At 44.5% G+C, this 21,362-nt stretch overlaps 1 protein-coding gene across 1 annotated transcript in view; it reads left to right on the top strand.

The window, feature by feature from the left end:
• The window catches only part of MFSD14B (major facilitator superfamily domain containing 14B), a 151,294-nt gene that overhangs the window by 119,626 nt on the left and 10,306 nt on the right, over window positions 1-21,362 (top strand). Inside the window, exons 6-7 of the mRNA XM_081103207.1 lie at window positions 6,373-6,591; window positions 8,254-8,367. Of these exons, the coding sequence (XP_080959333.1) occupies window positions 6,373-6,591; window positions 8,254-8,367 (333 nt within the window). The remainder of the gene's footprint in view (window positions 1-6,372; window positions 6,592-8,253; window positions 8,368-21,362) is intronic.

Below are 21,362 nucleotides of genomic sequence, written 5' to 3' on the forward strand. Positions count from 1 at the left end.
GTGTGCAGTAAACCAGATTCAGGTCCCACAGTGCCCCAGCAACAACATAACCCATGGCCAAAGGTGGAATCGCGCAGCCTCACAAGGAATCTGGCTCCCTCCTCTTTGGTTTCAGCATGTGTCACCCGAGAACCACCGCTACCAAGTCACTGCAGCTCGGCCAACTCCTGCATTGAGTGTCTGCCCCCTGGTAGTCAGTGTGCATCATAGCGACTGGTCGGGTGGGTGGAGGGACACGTAGCATATTAGCCTTTTATATATAGACTAGAAGCCCGATGCACAAAATTCCTGCAAGAGTAGGCCTTCCTTCCCCTGGCTGCCCGCACCGGCTTCCCTCTGGCACCCGGGACCCAGGCTGGCTTCCCTCTGGCCCCAGCTTTGTCCGGGATGATGTCCGGAAGGAAGTCCAGTCTAATTAGCGTATTACCCTTTTATTATTATAGACTAGAGGCCCGGTGCACAAAAATTTGTGCACTCGGCGGGGAGGGGGGGGTCCCTCAGCCCGGCCTGTGCCCTCTCGCAGTCTGGCACCCCTCGGGAGATAACGACCTGCTGGCTTAGGCCTGCTCCCGGGTGGCAGAGGGCAGGCCTAATCCCTAGGTGCAGCCCCTGGTCGGGCTCAGAGCAGGGCCAATTGGGGAGTTGGGGCGCCGCCCCCTGTCATGCACAGAGCAGGGCGGATTGGGAGGTTGCGATGTCACCCTCAGTCATGCTCAGGGTAGGGCCGATTGGGGGGTTGGGTCACCATCCCCTGTCACACTCAAGGCAGGGTCGATGGGGAGGTTGCGGCGCCACCCCCTGTCACGCACAGAGCAGGGCCAATCGGGGTTGGGGAGCTCCCCCCTGTCACACACAGAGCAGGGCCGATCAGGGGGTTGGGGCGCTGCACCCTGTCACACTCAGGGCAGGGCCGATGGGGAGGTTATGGCTCTACCCCATCCCACACAGAGCAGGGCCCGTGGGGTAGGGGGGTGGGGGCGCCGCCCTCTATCACCCACAGAGCAGGGCTGACTAGGGGGTTGGGGCGCCGCCACTCTCACACTCAGGGCAGGGCCGATGGGGAGGTTATGGCTCTACCCCGTCACACACAGAGCCGCAGGGCGATCAGGGGGTGGGGAGCTCCCCCCTAGCAGGCACAGAGCAGGGCCGATCAGGGGGGTGGGGCGCTTTCCCCTGTCAGGAACAGAGCAGGGCCGATAGGGAGGTTGTGGCCCCGCCCCCTGCCACACACAGAGCCTTAGGGTGATCAGGGGGTTTGGGCACTGCCCCCTGTCACGCTGATCCCGGTGCCGGGAGGCCTTGTGGCTCCGCTGATCCCGGTGCTGGGAGGCATATTACCCTTTTACTATATAGAATAGAGGCCTGGTGCATGGGTGGGGGCTAGCTGATTTGCCCTGAAGAGTGTCCTGGATCAGGGTGGGGGTCTGGCCAGCCTGGATGAGGGGATGATGGCTGTTTGCAGCTGGTCACACACCCTTCAGGGTGGGGGTCCCCACTGGGGTGCCTGGCCAGTCTGGGTGAGGGGCTGAGGGCTGTTTTCAGGCTGGGACTCAAGCTCCCAACCGCTCCTTTTTTCTTTTTTTTTTTTTATTCTGGGCCAGCTTTAGCTCTGAGGCTTGGCTCCAGCTCTGAGGCCTCAGCTGCTGAAAGTAGGTATCTCGTTTGTTTAGGTTCTATAATCGAAACTCTATCAACTCCAGCTCTGAGATCCCAGCTCGCTGAAAGCAGGTTTCTGGGCTTTTTTTTAGCGTCTATATTTGTTACAATATTCAAACTGCAGGCTCAGAGGCCAGCAAGGCAGGCGGGGAACGTTGGAGTCCTCAGTCACTAAAGCAAGCAAGCCTCATGTTCAGTTTAAGCTGCCTGGCTGCTGGTCGCCATCTTGGCTGGCGGTTAATTTGCATATCACCCTGATTAGCCAATGGGAAGGGTAGCGGTCGTACGCCAATTACCATGTTTCTCTTTTATTAGATAGGATAGTACTGGGAAGTCCTAGCCACAGCAGTGAGTTAAGGGGGGGGGGGGGGGTAATGCATCCAAGTTGGCAAGAAAAAAGTAAAACTGTCATTTGCAGATGCCATGATGCTGTATATGGAGAACCCTAATGATTCCACTGAACTGATAAATAAATTTAGTAAAAGTAGTAGGATGCAAAATCAATATCCATAAATTGGTTGTATTTTTATACACCAACAAAGAAAGGAAAACAATCCTATTTACAGTTGCATAAAAAATAAAGTTCCTAGGAATAAATTTAACCAAGGAGATAAAACACCTGTATTTGTAAGATTATAAGATACTGAAAAAAGGAAATTGAGTAAGATACAAATAAAGCATATACCATGCTGCGGTTAGGAAGAATTAACATAATTAAAATGTCCATAACACCCAAAGCAATCTATAGATTCAAAACAGCTATCAAAATACCAATGGCATACATTACATAACTAGAACAAATAATCCACAAATTTATCTGGAACCACAAAAGTGCCCGAATAACAACAATCTTGAGAAAGAGGAACAAAGCTGGAGGAATCACAATACAATACCAGAGAAAAACAAAACAGCACGGCACTAGCATAAAAACAGATACATGGCTCAATGAAACAGATTAGAGAGCCCAGAAATAAACCCATGTCTTTATGGTCAGTTAATGGTCAACAAAGGAGACAAGAACATACAATGGGGTAAAGAATTAGTCAATAAATGGTGTTGGGAAAATTGGACAGATAATGTGCAAAAAAATGAAACTAGACCACCTTACACCATATATAAGAATAAAGTCAAACTGGATTAAAGAATTAAATATAAGACTTGAAACAATAAAACTCCTAGAAGAAAACATAGGCACTAAAATGTTGGATATTTCTGTTAACAGTATTTTTCCTGACACCTTTATGGGCAAGGAAAACAAAAGAAAAACAGTTGGGACTGCGTCAAACTTTCTCCTTTCTCCAAACCAATCATTTAATCACTGACGGGCTCTGCACAATGACTTTCAAGAGAGTAGAGAGTCCCTCATAAGTCACTGCTGGGTGCAGCCTCTAGACCAGCGGTTCTCAACTTGTGGGTCTTGACCCCTTTGGGGGTCGAACGACCCTTTCACAGGGGTCGCCTAAGACCATCAGAAAACACATAATTACATACTGTTTTTGTGATTAATCACCATGCTTTAATTATGTTCAGTTTGTAAACAATGAAAATACATCCTGCATATCAGATATTTACATTACGATTCATAACAGTAGCAACATTACAGTTATGAAGTAGCAGCGAAAATAATTTTATGGTTGTGGGTCACCACAACATGAGGAACTGTATTAAAGGGTCGCAGCGTTAGGAAGGTTGAGAACCACTGCTCTAGACCCTCCACTGGACCCACCCGCTGCAGCGCAGACTCCCCAGCAGTCAGAGCCCAGAGCAAGCCTCTCAGGCTGGGCCGCCCACAGGAGGGCGCTCCTTCACTGGGAGGGTGGGTCCCAGTCCCAGGCAGAGTTCCCCTCGTTCCCTCTGCCTGTTGCTATGCAAGCTCTTCTTGCAGTCTCTGCTGCTGTGGGTTTGGGATCCCTGTGTGGGGTTGAGATTCCACACTCCTAAAGGGAGGGCTCTTTGCAGATGATGTCACTCAGCCACTCAGCCATGCACCTGCTCCAGGGGGCTCCCCCTTTCCGTGGCTCCCCTCCTCTTACCAGTCTCTAGGTTGTTTCCTCAGTGATCCTTAGATACAGTATGTCCAATCAGCTATACTTCTCTTCATTTTTCAAATTGAATGCCCAGTATTTTAGCTGAAAATCTGGTCGAGCCCTGTCCGGTTTGGCTCAGGGGCTAGACACAGGGGTCCTCAAACTACGGCCCGCAGGCCACATGCTGCCCGCCAAAAACATTTATCCGGCCCGCCGGGTGTTTTTGCTGCCGCTGCCTGTTGCTTAGCAGCCGACTGGTGTTTTTTTAAACTATAGTCTGGCCCTCCAACGGTCTGAGGGACAGTGAACTGGCCCCCTATTTAAAAAGCTTGAGGACCCCTGGAGAGTGTCGATCTGTGGACAGAAGGGTCACAGGTTCAATTCCAGTCAAGGGCACATGCCTGGGTTTCGGCTCCATCCCCAGTAGGGGGCGTGCAGGGGGCAGCCAATCAGTGATTTTTTCTCATCATTGATGTTTCTCTCTCTCCCTCTCTTTCCTCTCTGAGATCAATAAAAAGATATTAAAGAGAAGAAGAAAATCTGGTGCTGGCTGAAATAGGCCATCTTGCCTCCCCCATAATGTGTTCTTCATTTCAGTTACTGTATTCTTTATTTCTGAGTGTTTCTTTTTTATGTTTTCTATTTATTTATTTTTGTTTCCTGCCTCTTTCTTGAAGTCTCTCTAAATTCGTCTCCTAAGTTCATTGAGCATCCTTATAACCCTTGTTTTGAATTTTGCATCGGATAGATTGCTTGTCTTCGTGTTCCTTAGTTCTTTTTCTGGAGTTTTGTTCTTACATTTTGAAGCCTTGTTTCTGTTGTTTCCTCGTTTTGGTTCTTCGCTGTGTTTGTTTTTATGTATTTGGTAGAGCTGCTTTATCTCCAGGTCTTGGTAAGTGGCTTGTGTAGTAAGTGTCCTGTGGGACCCTTGTAGCTCAGCCTCCCCGGTCACCTGAGCTGGGTGCTCCAGGGCTGTGTGCACCCTCCCATTGTAGTTGACCCTTGATTGCTGTTGGCACGTCAGTGGGATGGATTTTACCCACCTGTGAGGACTAATCAGCTGTAAGGACTGGCCACAACCATCACAGAGGATGTGCTGGGTAGGGGCTGACCCAGTGGAGCAGGATTCACCTCAGTGGGCTCTGGTGCCTGCTGAGCTCACCCCTAGAGTGTGTCGCTCATGGAGATTTTTGGGTTGTGCTTTAGTGTGATCTGAAGCTGTCCACCGGGTGAGCTAACTGTGGTGCCTCCTGGGAGGTGCAGGTCAGTGTCTACCGCTGCTTTCACCCTACCTGGCATGAGCTACAAAGTGTTTTCCAGATGGTTGCTACTTGTGCTGGGCCTGGAGGTGCCTGGTGTAAACTGAGGCACTGTCATTAGTGCCATGCCGGGGGTCGCTTAGCAGGAGGTGAAGAGCATGCTGAGGCCAGATGCTGGTGTTTGGGGCTTATGAACCTTGGAGAGAATTTAGGAGTCTGCAGCCTAAGCCTAGATAGGCCATTTGTATGGAAATAGCACTGGTAGTGGCTTGGGTTGTCCCACAAGTTGGTTGGGGCTGGGTCTCAAGGACTTGCAGGGTGATGGATGATGGAGATCAGATGTGGTGCCTGCCTGCATGCAGGGGGAGGGCTCAGCAAAGGAACACTGTCTCTGCCAGCACTTTTGTCCTGGGGGCGGCAATTTAGTTCCTCCCACGTGTTTCGGAGCTTTTCGGGCTTTTGCCCAGTGCGCCAACGATCAGTCCATGCGTGGACCTTCGAAGAACGCCCAGCACTCCAGCAGCCTCTCTCACTTGGCTGCGCTCTCTGCTGGTTTTCCCAGCCAGTAGTTCTGGGGACTTCTCTTCCTGGCACTGGCACTGGCACCCTGAGCTGGGCCTCCGCAGCTGAGACGTCCGTCCTGATTTCACTGCCACATTGAGTGTGGGACCAGCCCATTCTGGGTCTCTGCCCCGCTGATATCTGGGAGGTCCTTAATGATGATTGCTTTGTAGTTTAGTTGTAATTTTTGTTTGGTTGTGGGAGAGGGCAAGGACAGCGTTTTCCTACTCTACCATCTTGGCCGGAAGCTCAAACAGTTCATATTTCTGAGAGATAAAATCAAGTACAGTCCCTGAGTAGATTTTTATCATAAGCCAGTCGGCATTTTTTAAATACCCTTCTTCCCACTGCCCTATTTCTCAATTAAAGAAGACTAAAGAATGTGTGTTTTCTTTATAAGGAAGGTTTGCACAATTTTTATTTTTTTTCCATCCTCACCAGAGAATATTTTTCCATTGATTTTAGAGAGAGGGAAAGATGGGGGGGAGGGGGAATGAAAGAGAGAGATCAATGTGGGAGAGAATCATCCATCAGTTGCCTTCTGCATGCACCCCAACACGGATCAAACTCGCAACCTTTCTTTGTACGGAATGATGCTCTGACCCACTGAACCACACTTGCCAGGGCCACAATTTTTATTTTTGATTAATTTTTTTTTTTTTTTTTTTGCTCTTGTACTTTTACACAATATCTCCAATTATTTTGTAGTGGATGAAAAAATTCTTAAAACAAAATGACTTGGATTCTCTTTGTTTCTTAAAATTTGTGTGCAACACATTCCTTTGTCTTGTTTAAAACCGAGGGAGGGTGGCTGTAGGTGTGCACCTGCTGCAGGTGGGACTCTGGGGGAGAGCGTGCTTTTTCCACAGGTCTCAGCCACCTTTGCAGCCAGTCTGGTCAGCAGCCCAGCTATTGGAGCATACCTCTCAGCCAGCTATGGAGACAACCTCGTTGTGCTGGTGGCCACGGTGGTGGCTCTTCTAGACATCTGCTTCATCTTATTGGCTGTTCCAGAATCCTTGCCAGAGAAAATGAGACCACTCTCCTGGGGAACTCAGGTTTCTTGGAAACAAGCAGATCCTTTTGCGGTAAATAAAAATCTGAAAACATTATTTTTCTAAGTACCTTTCTAAGCCATGCAAATAAAAGAATATTTCTGCAACCTCAAGCATCCCCACAATTGTTAATCCATTTCTGTCTCCAGTAATAGAAACAAATTAATTGCAAGGACGGAACTGAGGTAGAGTGTGCACCAAGGAATATATAGAGTTGATATTTCTTAAGTCATTCATGCGGTTATCACAACAAAAGAGAGAAAAATTGTCCAGTTAATTCCTGATGAGGGAAAGAATTTTTTGTTTGTTTGTTTTGCATGGTGGTTTTTATTTTTTAGCAAAGAAATGAAGGTGGCCATTTAAAGTAGTTGTTTTCAATTGCTAAATTAAAAAAGGATAAAAATATCAGATCTGACTAAAGTAGCTATTTTCTAAGTTATTGAAATACTTCCATTTAGACCAGAGGCTTTGAACTTGTATTTTATAGATTGGATTCTTCATTTTCTTTCTTTTTAAAAAAAATTATTTATTTTTTGCATCGGGGAATCCCATCAACAACTCAAAAAAGTCCTCAGAAGAACCTTAGTTCCCCCTCTTTTTTTTTTTTTTTAAATATATTTCTTTATTGATTTCAGAGAGGAAGGGAGAAGAAGAGAGAGAGAGAAACATCAGTGATGAGAGAGAATCATTGATGGGCTGCCTCCTGCACACCCCCCACTGGGGATCGACCCCGCAACCCAGGCCTGTGCCCTGAGCCAGAATCGAACCTGGGACCCTTCAGTCCACAGGCTGTCGCTCTGTCCACTGAGGCAAGCCAGCCAGGGCATTAGTTCCCCCTCTTGATTTGAAACTGTCCTTGAAGAAAATAGGTGCAGAAAAAAAATTAACCAGAGATTTGATATTTGTTTTTTATCCTCCAAGTCTACCCTTTAGGAAAATACATGTAATAAGAAAACTAACTCATGAGAAATTCTTTTCCAAAAAGCTCCTTGGGGCATGGCCTGGGGACCTGCCTGTTCTGTGTGTGCCCATCCATTTGTGCCACGTAGAGAAAGGAGGAGACCAGGCAGGCACACCCGGGTGCAGGCAGGCCTCCCACCTACCTTGTTGGCCAATTTACAGGCAAATTGAATGCTAACATTTTAAAGAATAGAGTGAATTTATATGTAATGAAATGCCTATACTGTTTATGGCTTTAAAGAAGTTATATTATGAATGATAAAGAGAGCTGAGATTTTTCTTAAAAGGTTCTGGAGTAACATGTTTACAGGGTGTTTATAGGGTGTTCAGGGTCTGTTTCAGAATGCGAACCAATGTTGTTAAGTAAACAGGAGCAAACGTGTGTATCTGCATTTACGCTGTAATATTTGAAGCACATATCTCAGAAATGAGGACTTGTAACCTCCATAGAGAGATGGTGATAGATTTAATGTGAAGGTTCACTTCCTTTTGTAGTCCAATCAGCAGTTGTTACTCTACCTCAATAGATGGAAACAATGAACCCAGTATGGCAGAATATCTGACATTAGCTTCTATTTGCTGCTTTTTATTTTCCAATTACAGTTGTCATATAATCTTATATTAGTTTCCGGTATGCACCCAGTGATTAGACATTATAGAACTTACTAAGTGATCATCCGATAAATTTCAGACCCATCTGACTATTTCTCCTCTTATCTTTCTGCTTTTTCTTAGCCACTGAAGAAAGTTGGAAAAGATCCTACCGTGTTACTGATCTGCATCACTGTGTTTCTTTCTTACCTTCCTGAAGCTGGACAGTACTCAAGTTTTTTTCTCTACCTCAGACAGGTGGGTAGTGGGTGCCTAGTAGCTTTCGAACATAAGGAAAAAGCAAGGATTGGCGTCTGTCTAAAGGTATTTTGGGGAAAACAGTGTCAAGAAAAAAAATGTGTCAACTTGCTTCAAGTTATAAATGTAGGTGCTGACATGTAATGAGTAGGCAGGAAACCTTTAATACAGTATTGTTTGAAATGTAGTGAAATGTTTATGGGGGAAAAATTTCCTTGAGAACTATAGAGAAAGAGAATTAGCAGAAGCAATTCATCATAATGTTTTAAATCTTTAACACCCATTAAATTTTGCAAAGGGAACGTTGACTTCAGAAGCGCCCTGCTGTGGACCCGCTGTGGCTCGCAGTAACGACAGTAATACTGTTTCTCCTGATTTTCTTTCCTCTTTAAAAATGTATACTTCATCCCCACAAAAGGCATTTGCCCTAAGACAATTTTTTTTTTAAAATATATTTTATTGATTTTTCACAGAGAAGAAGGGAGAGAGATAGAGAGAGTCAGAAACATTGATGAGTGAGAAACATCGATCAGCCGCCTCCTGCACATCTCCCACTGGGGATATGCCCGCAACCCAGGTACATGCCCTTGACCGGAATCGAACCTGGGACCTTTCAGTTCGCAGGCCGACGCTCTATCCACTGAGCCAAACCGGTTTCGTTAAGACAATTTTTTTTAAGTTCCTTTTTCGAGTTGTGGTTTCAGGTCTCTGGGATCACTGGGACCTGAGCTGCCCTCCATTACAGCCCTGCCCTGCAGGGCCTTGCACTGACCTCACTGCGAGTCCTAGTGGCTCGCTCAGCCTGGGCAGCAGGCCTCCTGAGGAGAGTCCTCTATATTGGTGAAGTTTTTAAATGAAATTTGTTAAGTTTGCCATTGCGCATTGTTGAGGGGGGAGGGAGGTGGCGAGGGACGAGAGGAAGCGTGGGCTTTTTAATCTACGGGCAGATACATGCCTTGCTAGGTCCTGATTGGTCCTTTCAAAGAAATCTGTGTTGCTCTAGCTCAGTGGTCAGCAAACTGTGGCTCGTGAGCCACATGCGGCTCTTTGGCCCCTTGAGTGTGGCTCTTCCACAAAATACCAACTTCTGCGCATGGGCCACGAAGTTTCAATCACACTGTACGTGCACGCCCCCACATGGTATTTTGTGGAAGAGCCACGCTCAAGGGGCCAAAGAGCCGCATGTGGCTAGCAAGCCACAGTTTGCCGACCACAACCCTAGCTAGTTTGGCTGAGTGGATAGAGCATCAGCATGTGGACCAGTCAAGGGCGCATGCCTGGAGCTGTGGGCTCAATCCCCAGTGGAGGGCGTGCAGAAGGCAGCAAATCTATGATTCTCTCTCATCATTGATGTTTCTATCTCTCCCTCTCCCTTCCTCTCTAAAATCAATAAAGATATATTTTTAAAAAGAATTCTGCTTTAATAACATTCTTGGGGTTGTTATAGCCTTGTCTTGGTTGGTTATCTGCAGGTTGCCTGTCATAGCAGTTCACGCATTTTGAAGCTCAGGTCTCTGTGCGCCTCCTCCTTTCCCCACCCAGTTGGGTGCCTTAGTAACTCCACCCAGCTGGTTCCGGTGCCACTTCCTCCCCGCCCCAGGCCCCAATTCCTGACTAGCTTCCTTCTGTCTTCTCAATACCATTCGTAGGACATGCTCAGAATAAACAGTCCATACAGACAGGAGCGGATGACTGACTGGGTGGAGGGGAGGCTAGAAGGGTGGGATGTTTCTTTGAGGAGTGATGAGACCTTCTACCATTGATTGTGGTGATCCCTGTCCAACGCTGAATATACAAAGCCATTGAATGTGCACTTGTAATGGGTGAGTCCTGTGGCATTTATATTCTATCTCAATAAAACATTTAAAAATATGCTTATTTACAAATGGTAGGCAGGGAAACAATCCTTAAAGCCACATTTTTTGTTTCTAATTTTTAATAACATTTGATTAGCAGCTAAGAATGTTGTTAATGTCATCAACACTGATTTAGAAGCAGGATCTAGCTCTAGTTCGTTTTTAGCTATAGTTGTGTGACATGAAATGAGAAGAATGTATAATGTACACAATAATTACTTTTCCTTTTTGTCTCATGCATTCTGTTTTGTCTGCTTAGAATTGCTTCTTTGCTCTTTAAAGTAATTTTGTTCAATCATGAAGGAACTAATTTTGTTCTTTCCATGAGCTCATTAGCTGCACACTTCAGTGCCTACCTTGGAGATTACACTGTGTCTGAGTTATTAGTCTCTAATGAAATAGTACTAGTGGCAGTCCCTACTTTATCTAAGGACCTTTGTTTTGACTCTCTTTTTTTTTAAAATATATTTTATTGATTTTTCACAGAGAGGAAGGGAGAGGGATAGAGAGTTAGAAACATCGATGAGAAAGAAACATCAATCAGCTGCCTCCTGCACATCTCCCACTGGGGATATGCCCGCAACCCAGGCACATGCCCTTGACCGGAATCGAACCTGGGACCCCTCAGTCCGCAGGCTGACGCTCCATCCACTGAGCCAAACCGGTTTCGGCTGTTTTGACTCTCTTAATCATCTTAAGTTACACAGGGGTTGGCAAAAGTAGGTTTACAGTTGTACAAATAAATAATACAATAATAAATAAATAATACGATAGTAAACTCTGTTTTTGCACTCACAACTGTAAGCCTATTGTTGCCTACTACTATATGTACTTGTCAAGTAATTTGTGTCATTATATTTTAAGTCTTAACAAATGTACATACAATTGTTTTATATAATCAATGTTCTTTTAGATTTGTTTACATATTTAATGTCTTTTTTTTTTAAGAAGTACTTTCTTCCCTCCCTCACTTCATTTATTTATTTTTGTTTTTATTTTTTGTTCATCCTTACCTGAGTCTATTTCTCCACTGATTTTTAGAGACAGTGGAAGGGAGAGGGAGCTACAGAAAGAGAGACTTGAGAGAGACACATCAGTTGGTTGCCTCTCGCACACACCCTGACCAGGACCAGGGATCGAGCCTGCCACCTAGGTAATTGCCCTTGACCTGAATCGAACCCGGGACCCTTCAGTTCATAGGCTGACGCCCTATTCATTGAGCAAAACTGGCCAGGGCTACATGTCTTTTTTATTAAAGTAAAATTGACACATTCTCCATTTCAATAGCTCTTCATTATCATAAATCATTGAGACTGCTTTCATTCTATCTGAAGAACATCTTTTCTTTTTTTTGAAATTTCCTTTGAGTCCTTTCTTTTCTTTTTATATTGTTGACAGTGTTACAGATGTCCCTCAGTTTCCCTCTCCTTTTCCCCCTTTACCCAACCCCCCAGGGCCCCACCCCAGACCTTCCCTGAACTATTATCTGAGGCCTCGGGCTATGCATATATGTTTTGGTTAATCTCTTTCTGTCCCCCCCAAACCCCAACTCTGCCCCCTTTGTGATCTGTCAGTCTGTTCCATGTTTCCATGCCTCTGGACCCATTTTGTTCATCAGTTTGTTTTATTGGTTAGAATATCTTTTCTTTAGTGCAGGACTGCCATTTATAAAGTCACCAGCTTCCAGCTTCCTGCCTCCTGCCTCCTCCTGCCTTCCCTCCACCCCATCCCACCCCACTCTGAAAATGTCTTATTCTAAGCTGCATCTTCTAGAAGGATAATATTTTTTTAGTTTTTCTTTTCTGCTCTTGCATCCTATTCTAGCCCTTGACCTTTTTATCTCTAAGTATTTTGGGGCTTTTTTTTGTATTTTTCTTTTCAATGTATTTTAAAGAAAAGTTTACCCATTTTTTTTAAATATATATATTTTTTATTTCTTACAGAGAGGAAGGGAGAGTGATAGTTAGAAACATCGATGAGAGAGACATCAATCAGCTGCCTCCTGCACACCTCCTCCTGGGGATGTGCTCACAACCAAGGTACATGCCCTTGACCGGAATTGAACTTGGGATCTTTCAGTCCGTAGGCCGACGCTCTATCCACCAAGCCAAACCGGTTAGAGCTACCCATTTCTTATTACCCACCCCAGCTGCCTCTGGTCGCTACCAATAAGTTCTGTATTCATGAGCTCTTTTTTTTTTAATGTAAGATTCCACATATAAGTGAATTCCATATTTCTTTATCCATGTACCCAGCAATGGACTCTTAGGTTGGTACGTTATCTCTGTAGTAAATAACGCTGCATATGGGGGTGTTATTGATTGGGCTTACTGGCTAGGACCTTGGTTCTTTTTGTTGATGTAGAAAAGATTTTAAGGTCAACAAAAATAAAAGTAAAGCAACGTGGGGCTTATTGAAGATACATTCCAAGCGAGGATCGGCCATGAGAGAGGGGGCGGGGGTGCAGACAGACAGACAATATGGCTGGTTGCTTACATCAAGTCAGGAGCCAGTCAGTTGAGGGAGACCATGGCCGGCTGCTTTGCTCACTGGGAAGTCAGAGAAAAGGGGGCCTTGGAGACGGTTCCGGGCTTAGCCCAGGACCAGCGCAGCTGCCCATTTCTTCCTTGGTTGCAGGTCTCATGGGGTCCCTTAGAGGTGGGGGGGTCCATGCCTGTGGGGGAGGGGAAAGGGAATGGCCTCGGTGTGCTCCTTGAAGGTAGAGCCTGTGCGCAAGAGAGACAGACCATGGGCCCCACCTCCAGGGTTTACAAGAGGGATTTTCTGGCCCCAGGGGCTGCTCTGAAAAGCCATTTCTCCATCGTTCCCGTGGCTGCCGCTCCACTGGCTGCAACCACCTCGTAGCGGGCTCCAGCAGCTTCTCACCAGAGCCCTCCACTCCTGCTTTTAAACAGCCACCGGCCTCCAGCTCACCACACACACACACACACACACACACACACACACACACACCCGCCCAGGCCTCAAGGAGAAGAGGGGGCTGTGGGGGAGGCCGGCAGCCAGGTGGATGCAGGCCGGGAGGAAGGTGATGGGAGGAAGAGGAGGGGGAGGAAGAGGAGGAGGCAGCTACCGGCAGGTGGCAGGTGGGCAGCTGAAGATGGGGGTGACATGTGGACACCGAGAAGCAGAAGGCCGATGGGGATGACGAGGCAGCAAAGAAGGAAAAGTTAAACTGGAAAAAAGGCCTCCGTGACCTACTCACCCGCCACTCCCGTCTCAGGATCTAAACGTGGCTCCACCCAACCAAACCGCACCGGACAGCAACAGGGAGGAGAAGAGCCACAGCTTCCAGGCCCTGCTTTTTTTCTTAAAAGTACTTTAAAAGGGAAATTTGTATTTTTTATTTACATTTTGTATTTCTGTACATGTCATTAGGGGTCATCCGTTTTTAATGATGGGAGCGTTCTCTGTCCTACTTCTGACTTGACTTTGGGGTGACCATATTCATTATCCTCTCAAAAGAGAAAGAAAACCTTGTAAAAAAGCAAAAACAACAGCAAAATAACCATCTTATTCCGAGCATCCAGTAACTCTGTAGCACTTAACTGCACGATAAGTATATAGTTGGTTTGTGTGAGGTGGTTAAAAAGGCCAAAGATAAAAGGGTTTTGTTTTTTTTCTCCCTTTTTCTGTCTATGAAGTTGCTGGGGTTTTTTATTTTTCTCTCAGTTTGGCCAGTTTGATGTGTGTGAAACAATGTTGTCCAACAATAAAAGGGAATTTTATTTTGCGAAAAAAGGAGGGACTTTCTGGATGGAGACTTTCATTTGCATTCAGGGGTGATTGACACAAACTTTCTTCTGGGCATGCCCTTACCCATAATGTGTACAGAACAACCCAGGTGGGGGTGGGCGTCAAGCCAGCACTGGCATCGAGGTCCTGTCGTTTCCCTCTGCGCTTGCACCAGGAGCCAGCTGCTCCGAACCTGCCTGCCGGCCGTCTGCTGGGCCAGGTCTGAAGGCCACAGTGCCCCACCCCAGCCCCTCATGTCCAACTTCCTACCTAACGGGTACATAGATCATTTCACATATATCATTTCGTGTTTAGTTTAGTTTCAGAGAAATGCCCAGAAGTGGAATTGCTGTATCTTGTGGTAGTTCTATTTTTAGTTGTTTTGTTGGGGCAGTGAGAAAGGCACTGGTGTTAGATTGGTGAGGTCAGACAACCTGGATTCAGCAACCTTGATACTTGAGTTCAGGTTAAGAATTCAGAGCCAAGACCCAAACTGTAAGAGAACACTTATTTGGAAAATCACAGAGGTAGAAGTAATTCGTAGAAGAAAGAGGCTTAGGAAACAAGTTATAGAGGTAAAGGAAAGGCCCTTGGAGCTTAAAAGTGAGAAGATACAGGTGACCCAAGGCCCAGGGGAGATGGGGAGGGAGAGGGAGAGAGGAAAGGCGGGGTGCTCCAGGAGAAGCAGCTGGCTTTGAGGGTGGAGGTCCCAGGGGAAGGAGCCATGGGATGTTCAGCAGCTTCCCAGATGTGTCCTTTCAGGATCTGGGTCTCCACTGATTGGTTGGTCAGCTCCAGGGCAGGAGGCCATGCATTATCCAATGCAACTGGTCCTGAGGGCAGGCTGGGTGTCACTTGTCTGGTTTTGCTGCTTTCCTGGGCCTGGTGCTAAAATACAGCTGAGGCCTCAATGTTATCTCTAAGGTCAGAGGGTCCAAACTGCATAACTAGCAAAATGCTAGGGGAGGAAAGGTCACCCTGGGGTCAAGGTCCGACCCTACAGTTGTCCATTGTTTGACACCTGGGGCTTTGTTCCCTGCTGACCTTCTGTACAGAGCCCATCCTCCTTGCTCTGCTCATATCTGTCTTAACTGCCTGCCACAATCTGAGGAACCTCCAGACTGTTTTCCATAGTCGTTGCACCAATTTATATTCCCACCAAGAGTGTATGATGGTTCCCTTTCCTCCACATCCTCACCAACACTTGTAATTTTGAAAATAGCCATTTGAACTATTTGTGTAAGGTGATATCATTGCATTTCTCTGATGATTAGTGATTTCAGCATCTTTTCATGTACCTATTGGCCATCTGTATGTCTTCTTTGGAAAAATGCCTGTTCCATTTTATGCCCATATTTTAAATTGGATTGTTTGTTTGTTGCTACTGAGTTACATGAATTCTTTATTTTTTTTTTTTTTTGTCAGGCAGATGGTTTTTATTCATTCAGTCACCAGATACTTCTGAAGAGGCTATTTCTTAGGGAGCATCGTTTGTGATGCTGTAAGAGATGGAAACAAACAGCAGGATCACTACCTGGAGCCTTTGTTCCCTTGATGATCCCTGCTTGTCCCATGACTAGAGCAGGGAACACTTCACCCTCACGAATAGGTTCTTTTTTTTTAAATTAAATCTTTATTGTTCAGATTATTACATTTGTTCCTCCTTTTTCCCCGCCATAACTCCCCTCCTCCCAGTTCCCACCCCACCCTCCGCCCTCACTCCCCACCCACTGTCCTCATCCATAGGTGCACGATTTTTGTCCAGTCTCTTCCCGCATCCCCCACACCCTTTCCCCTCCACAAGAATAGTCAGTCCGTTCCCTTTCTATGTCCCTGATTCTATTATAATCACCAGTTCATTCTGTTCATCAGCTTATTTATTCACTTGATTCTTAGATTCACTTGTTGATAGATGCGTATTTGTTGTTCATAATTTGTATCTTTACCTTTTTCTTCTTCTTCCTCTTCTTAAAGGATACCTTTCAGCATTTCATATAATATTGGTTTGGTTGCCCTAACCGGCTTGGCTCAGTGGATAGAGCGTCAGCCTGTGGACTGAAGAGTCCCAGGTTCGATTCCGGTCAAGGGCATCTACCTTGGTTGCAAGCACATCCCCAGTAGGGGGTGTGCAGGAGGCAACTGATCGATGTTTCTCTCTCATCAATGTTTCTAACTCTCTATCCCTCTCCCTTCCTCTCTGTAAAAAATTAATAAAATATATTTTTTTAAAAAATATTGGTTTGGTGGTGATGAACTCCTTTAGCTTTTCCTTATCTGTGAAGCTCTTTATCTGACCTTCAATTCTGAATGATAGCTTTGCTGGATAAAGTAATCTTGGTTGTAGGTTCTTGGCATTCATCACTTTGAATATTTCTTGCCACTTCCTTCTGGCCTGCAAAGTTTCTTTCTCTTGCTGCTTTTAAGATTCTCTCTTTGTCTTTTGCTCTTGGCATTTTAATTATGATGTGTCTTGGTGTGGTCCTCTTTGGATTCCTTTTGTTTGGGGTTCTCTGCCCTTCCTGGACTTGTAAGTCTATTTCTTTCACCAGGTAGGGGAAGTTTTATGTCATTATTTCTTCGAATAGGTTTTCAATATCTTGCCCTCTCTCTTCTTCTGGCACCCTATAATTCTGATGTTGGTACGCTTGAAGCTGTCCCAGAGGCTTCTTACACTGTCTTCGTATTTTTGGATTCTTTTTCATTTTGCTTTTCCGGTTGGGTGTTTTTTGCTTCTTCGCATTTCAAATCTTTGCCTTGATTCTTGCGCTCCTCTGGTCTGCTGTTGGGAGTCTGTATAATATTCTTTATTTCAGTCAGTGTATGCTTAATTTCTAGTTGGTCCTTTATCACAACATCGAGGGTCTCATTAGATTTCTTGAGGATCTCACTATATTTATCGGCGGTCTCACCAGTCTTTTCGAGGGCCTTACTAAATTTATCGGCGGCTTCTAGACAGTTCTTGAGAGACCTTAAAAGTGTGGTTTTGAACTCTATATCCAGCATTTTGCTTTCCTCCATTTCTGTCATTTCTGTCCTGTTTCTTTGTCTCCACATTTTTTATGCTTTCTTGGTGACCCCCTTGTGGGCTTTGTGCACAGTCTTGTTGTAGTTAAGCCTGGGGGGGATTTGACCTCCAGGCCAACTGGCTGTGAGAATCAGCTGTATCTGCAGTGGAAGAACTTCTGTCCTCTAGGGAGGTGCTAATCTAGCCTTTGCCTGAGGCTATCCAGCAAATGCCTCTGTGCAAGGCTTGGGCAGGGCGGGTCCCAGGGGATCAACAGGGCGGGCGGAGCGAGCAGTTATGGCTACTCTCAGTCCCGTCCCCAGGAGCTCTGCCTCTCAGTGTCCCAGCAACCGCTGCAAGTACCTCAGAGAGAAAGCTGCCCTCGAGTTCCGACCGATGCCAGACAGTCCCGCTTTTCCCGTTTGAGTCTGGGTCCCCAGAGACTCGCCCGGAACTGGAGCCCAGAGCCTGAGACTCCCTCCCGATTGAAAACGACAGCCGCGCCCTCAGCCGCCAGCCCGCTGCACACGCACCTCCGCACCTTAGTATTTTACTTCCGCACTGCGCCTCCTCTGAGTCTCGGTATGCTTCTCTCTTTCCTTCTAGTTGTAGTATTTCCCCTCAGCCAGCCTTCCTGTGATTCTGGGTGATGTTCGTTCCGTCTTTTAGTTGTATTTTTGAAGTGGTTGTGCGAGGCAACAATCTCCGGTGTATACCTATGCCGCCATCTTGGTTTCCTCACATAAATTCTTTATATATTTTAGATATTAGTTCCTTATCCAATACATGACCTCCAGTTATTTCTTCCCATTCAGTAAATTGCTTTTTCATTTTGTTGATGATATCCTTTTTAGTTTGATATAGACCCATTTCTTTATTTCTGCTTTTGCTTTTGATTTTGGTGTTAGATTCACAGAATCATCTCCAAGACCTAAGTCAAGGAGCTCACCACCTATGTTTTCTTCTAGGAGTTTTATGGTTTCAGGTCCTACATTGAAATCCTCAATCCATTTTTAGTTGATTTTTTTGTATGGTGTAAGTTGGTGGTCTAGTTTCATTATTTTGCATGGCTGTCCAGTTTTTCCAACACTATTTATTGAAGAAACTGTCTTTTCCCCATTGTATATTCTTGGCTCCTTTATCATAAATTAATTGACTATGTATGCATGGGTTTATTTCTGAGCTCTCTAATTGGTTTCTTTAATCTGTGTCTGTTTTTATGCCAGTATCATATTGTTTTAATTACTACAATTTTGTAATATAATTTGAAATTAGGGAGTGTGATGCCTCCAGCTTTGTTGTTCTTCCTCAAGAGTGCTTTGACTATTAAGGGTCTTTTGTGGTTCCTTACAGATTTTAAGATTTTCTTCTATTTCTGATAAAAATCTAATTGGAAATTTTATAGGGGTGTATTGATTTTTTTGTATTTCTTTGGATAGGGCAGTGGTTGGCAAACTCAGTCAACAGAGCCAAATATCAACAGTACAATGATTGAAATTTCTTTTGAGAGCCAAATTTTTTTAACTCAAACTATATAGGTAGGTACATTGTTATTAACTTAGTTAGGTACTCCTAAGCTGGCCTTTGCTAAAAACGTCCTCAATCTGATTGAGGTACGTTCGCTGAGGTTGACCCCTTCCAACTCTCCCATCCACACTCGTCTTGTATACTTGTTTTGTCTATTCTTAAATTGATGACAAAAATACCTGTAGGATTTGCAGCTGGTTGGAAAAATACAGGTAACTTTATGCTTCGAGTAGGTACTTTTGTTACCTGCGTGCGATTTGCGGACGCGACTAGCACTAACCACTGCACAATGAGACTGCTGACTGACTGGCTCACTCAACTCATGCATGAATCGCGCTGCATATCCCGCGGCCCCCCTGCACCACGTCTCCCGTCGCCCGACCGACCCGACACCCCCTACTTCTAACGCCACTTCTTCAAAATAGACTCGCCCAGGCCAAAAACTGACTTCTGCATGTGGGCCATGAAGTTTCAATCGCACTGTACGTGTGCGCCCACATGTGGTATTTTGTGGAAGAGCCACACTCAAGGGGCCAAAGAGCCGCATGTGGCTCGAGAGCCACGGTTTGCTGACCACTGGGATAGGGTATGGACATTTTAGTCATATTAATTCTTCCAATCCATGAGCATGGAATATCCTTCCATTTTTTTGTACCTTCTTCAAATTTGTTCATTAATATCTTAAAAGTTTTAAATATACATGTCTTTCTCCACCTTGGTTAATTTATTTCTACATATTTTATTCTTTCTGATGCAATTGAAAATGGAATTAATTAATCTTTATAGTTCATTATTAGTGTAAAGGAATGCATCTGATTTTCCCCCCTTAGGTATTTAATTTTGTTTATTATTTTTAAATTAAGTTCATTGGTGTCACATTGGTTAATAACAATACGTACATTTCAGATGTGTGGCTTCCAGTGCTCACCCCTGAAGCCTACTATCCTCTTGTCACCATGTATTTGACCCCTTTGCCTTCTTTCTCCTCCCCACCCCCTTCCCCTCTGGTAACTACCATTTTGTTGTCTGTATCTGTGAGATGTTTTCTTTTTTATGGCTTTTGTTTGTTTGTCTTGTTTGTTCATTTGTTGTTTTTTATCTCATATCCCACCTATGAGTTAGAAATCATACGGTTCTTTTTCTTTCTGTCTGACTGATTTCACTTACACATAGCCCTCCCAGGATCCACCCATGTTGTCCCAAATGACGATATTTTATCTTTTTATGGCTGAGTAGTCTTCAGTTTTGTATGGACCACATCTTCTTTATTCAGTCATTCATCAAAGGGCACTTTGGTTGTTTCCATGTCTTAGCTATTGTGAATAATGCTGCAGTGAACATGGGGTTCATATATCTTTATGCATAAGTGTTTTTAGTTTTGCAGGTAGATACCCAGAAGAAGGATTGCTGGGTCAAATGGTAGTTCTATTCTTAATTTCTGAGGAGCCATCACACTGTTTTCCATAGTGGCTGCACCAATTTACATTCCCACTAAGAGTACACAAGTGTTCTTTTTTTAACATCATCCCTGACGCTTGTCAATTCTTTCCTTTTTTAAAAAAAATCCTCACCCAAGCATATGCTTATTGATTTTAGAGAGAGGGGAAGGGGGCCAGAGAGAGAGAGCATTAATTGGTTGCCTTCCAATATGTCCCCTGTGTAATCGAACCTGCAGCCTTTCGATATATGGGATGCCCTCTAGCCGACTGACCCACACCAGCCAGGGCTTAATTCTTTTCTTTTTGATAAAAGCTATTCTGATAGTTTTGAGACGGTATCTCATTATGGTGCTGATATGAATTTGCGGTATTAAGCGTTTTTTCATGTACCTGTTGGCCATCTGTATGTTTTCTGTGAAAAAGTATCTCTTCAGATTTTTTGACCATCTTTTAATTGAAAATTTTCTTGTTTTTGAGTTGTACTTATGAGTTCTTTAAATACTTTTAAAATTAACACCTTATCAGAGGTATCATTTGCAAATATCTTCTTTCTTTCGGTTGGTTTCCTTTTTGTTTTGTTGATGGTTTCTTTTGCTGTACAGAAGCTTTTAAGATTGAAATAGTCCTATTCATTTCTTTTTTTTTTTTTTTTTTAGCTTCCCTTGCCTTTAGGGTCAAGTTCACAAAATCCCAAGGTCCATAAGTTTAGTGCCTGTGTTTGTTTTCTGCCATGTATTTTATTGTTGCAGGTCCTACGTTCAAGTCCTTCATCTATTTTGAGTTAACTTTTGTGTATGGTGTCAGCGGTCTAGTTTCATTCTGTTGTGTGTGGCATTCCAGTTTTCCTACCACTATTTATTGAAGAGACTGATTGTCCTTTCTCCAGTGTGTGTTTTTGGCTCCTTTGTCAAAAAGTAGTTGCCCATATAGGTATGGGTTTACCTCTGGGCTTTCTGTTGTGTTCCATTAATTTCTGTGTTTATTTTTCTGCCAGTACCGCACTGATTTTATTACGACAGCTTTATAGTGTAGTTTGAAGTCAGGGAGTGTGATACCTGGGCTTGCTTTGACTATTGGGGTCATTTGTGGCTCTATATAAATTTGAGGATTTTTTTTTGTGCTATTTCTGAAAAAAAATGCCATTGGGACTTTGGTAAGGATTGCATTAAATCTGTATGCTGCTTTAGTTAATTTGGCCGTTTTAACAATGTTAATTCTTCCAATCCATGAACACAGAATAGCTTTGTCTTCAGTTTCCTTCAATAATGTCTTGTAATTTTCAGAGTACATAGTACAATCTTCACCTCCTTTGTTAAGACTGTTCCTAGGTATTTTATTCTCTTTTTTTAAAAAATATATTTTTATTGATTTCAGAGAGGAAAGGAGAGGGAGAGAGAGATGAAAACATCAATGATG

This window comes from Myotis nattereri (assembly GCF_964212035.1).
Source record: "Myotis nattereri genome assembly, chromosome: 12".
Lineage (NCBI taxonomy): Eukaryota > Metazoa > Chordata > Mammalia > Chiroptera > Vespertilionidae > Myotis > Myotis nattereri.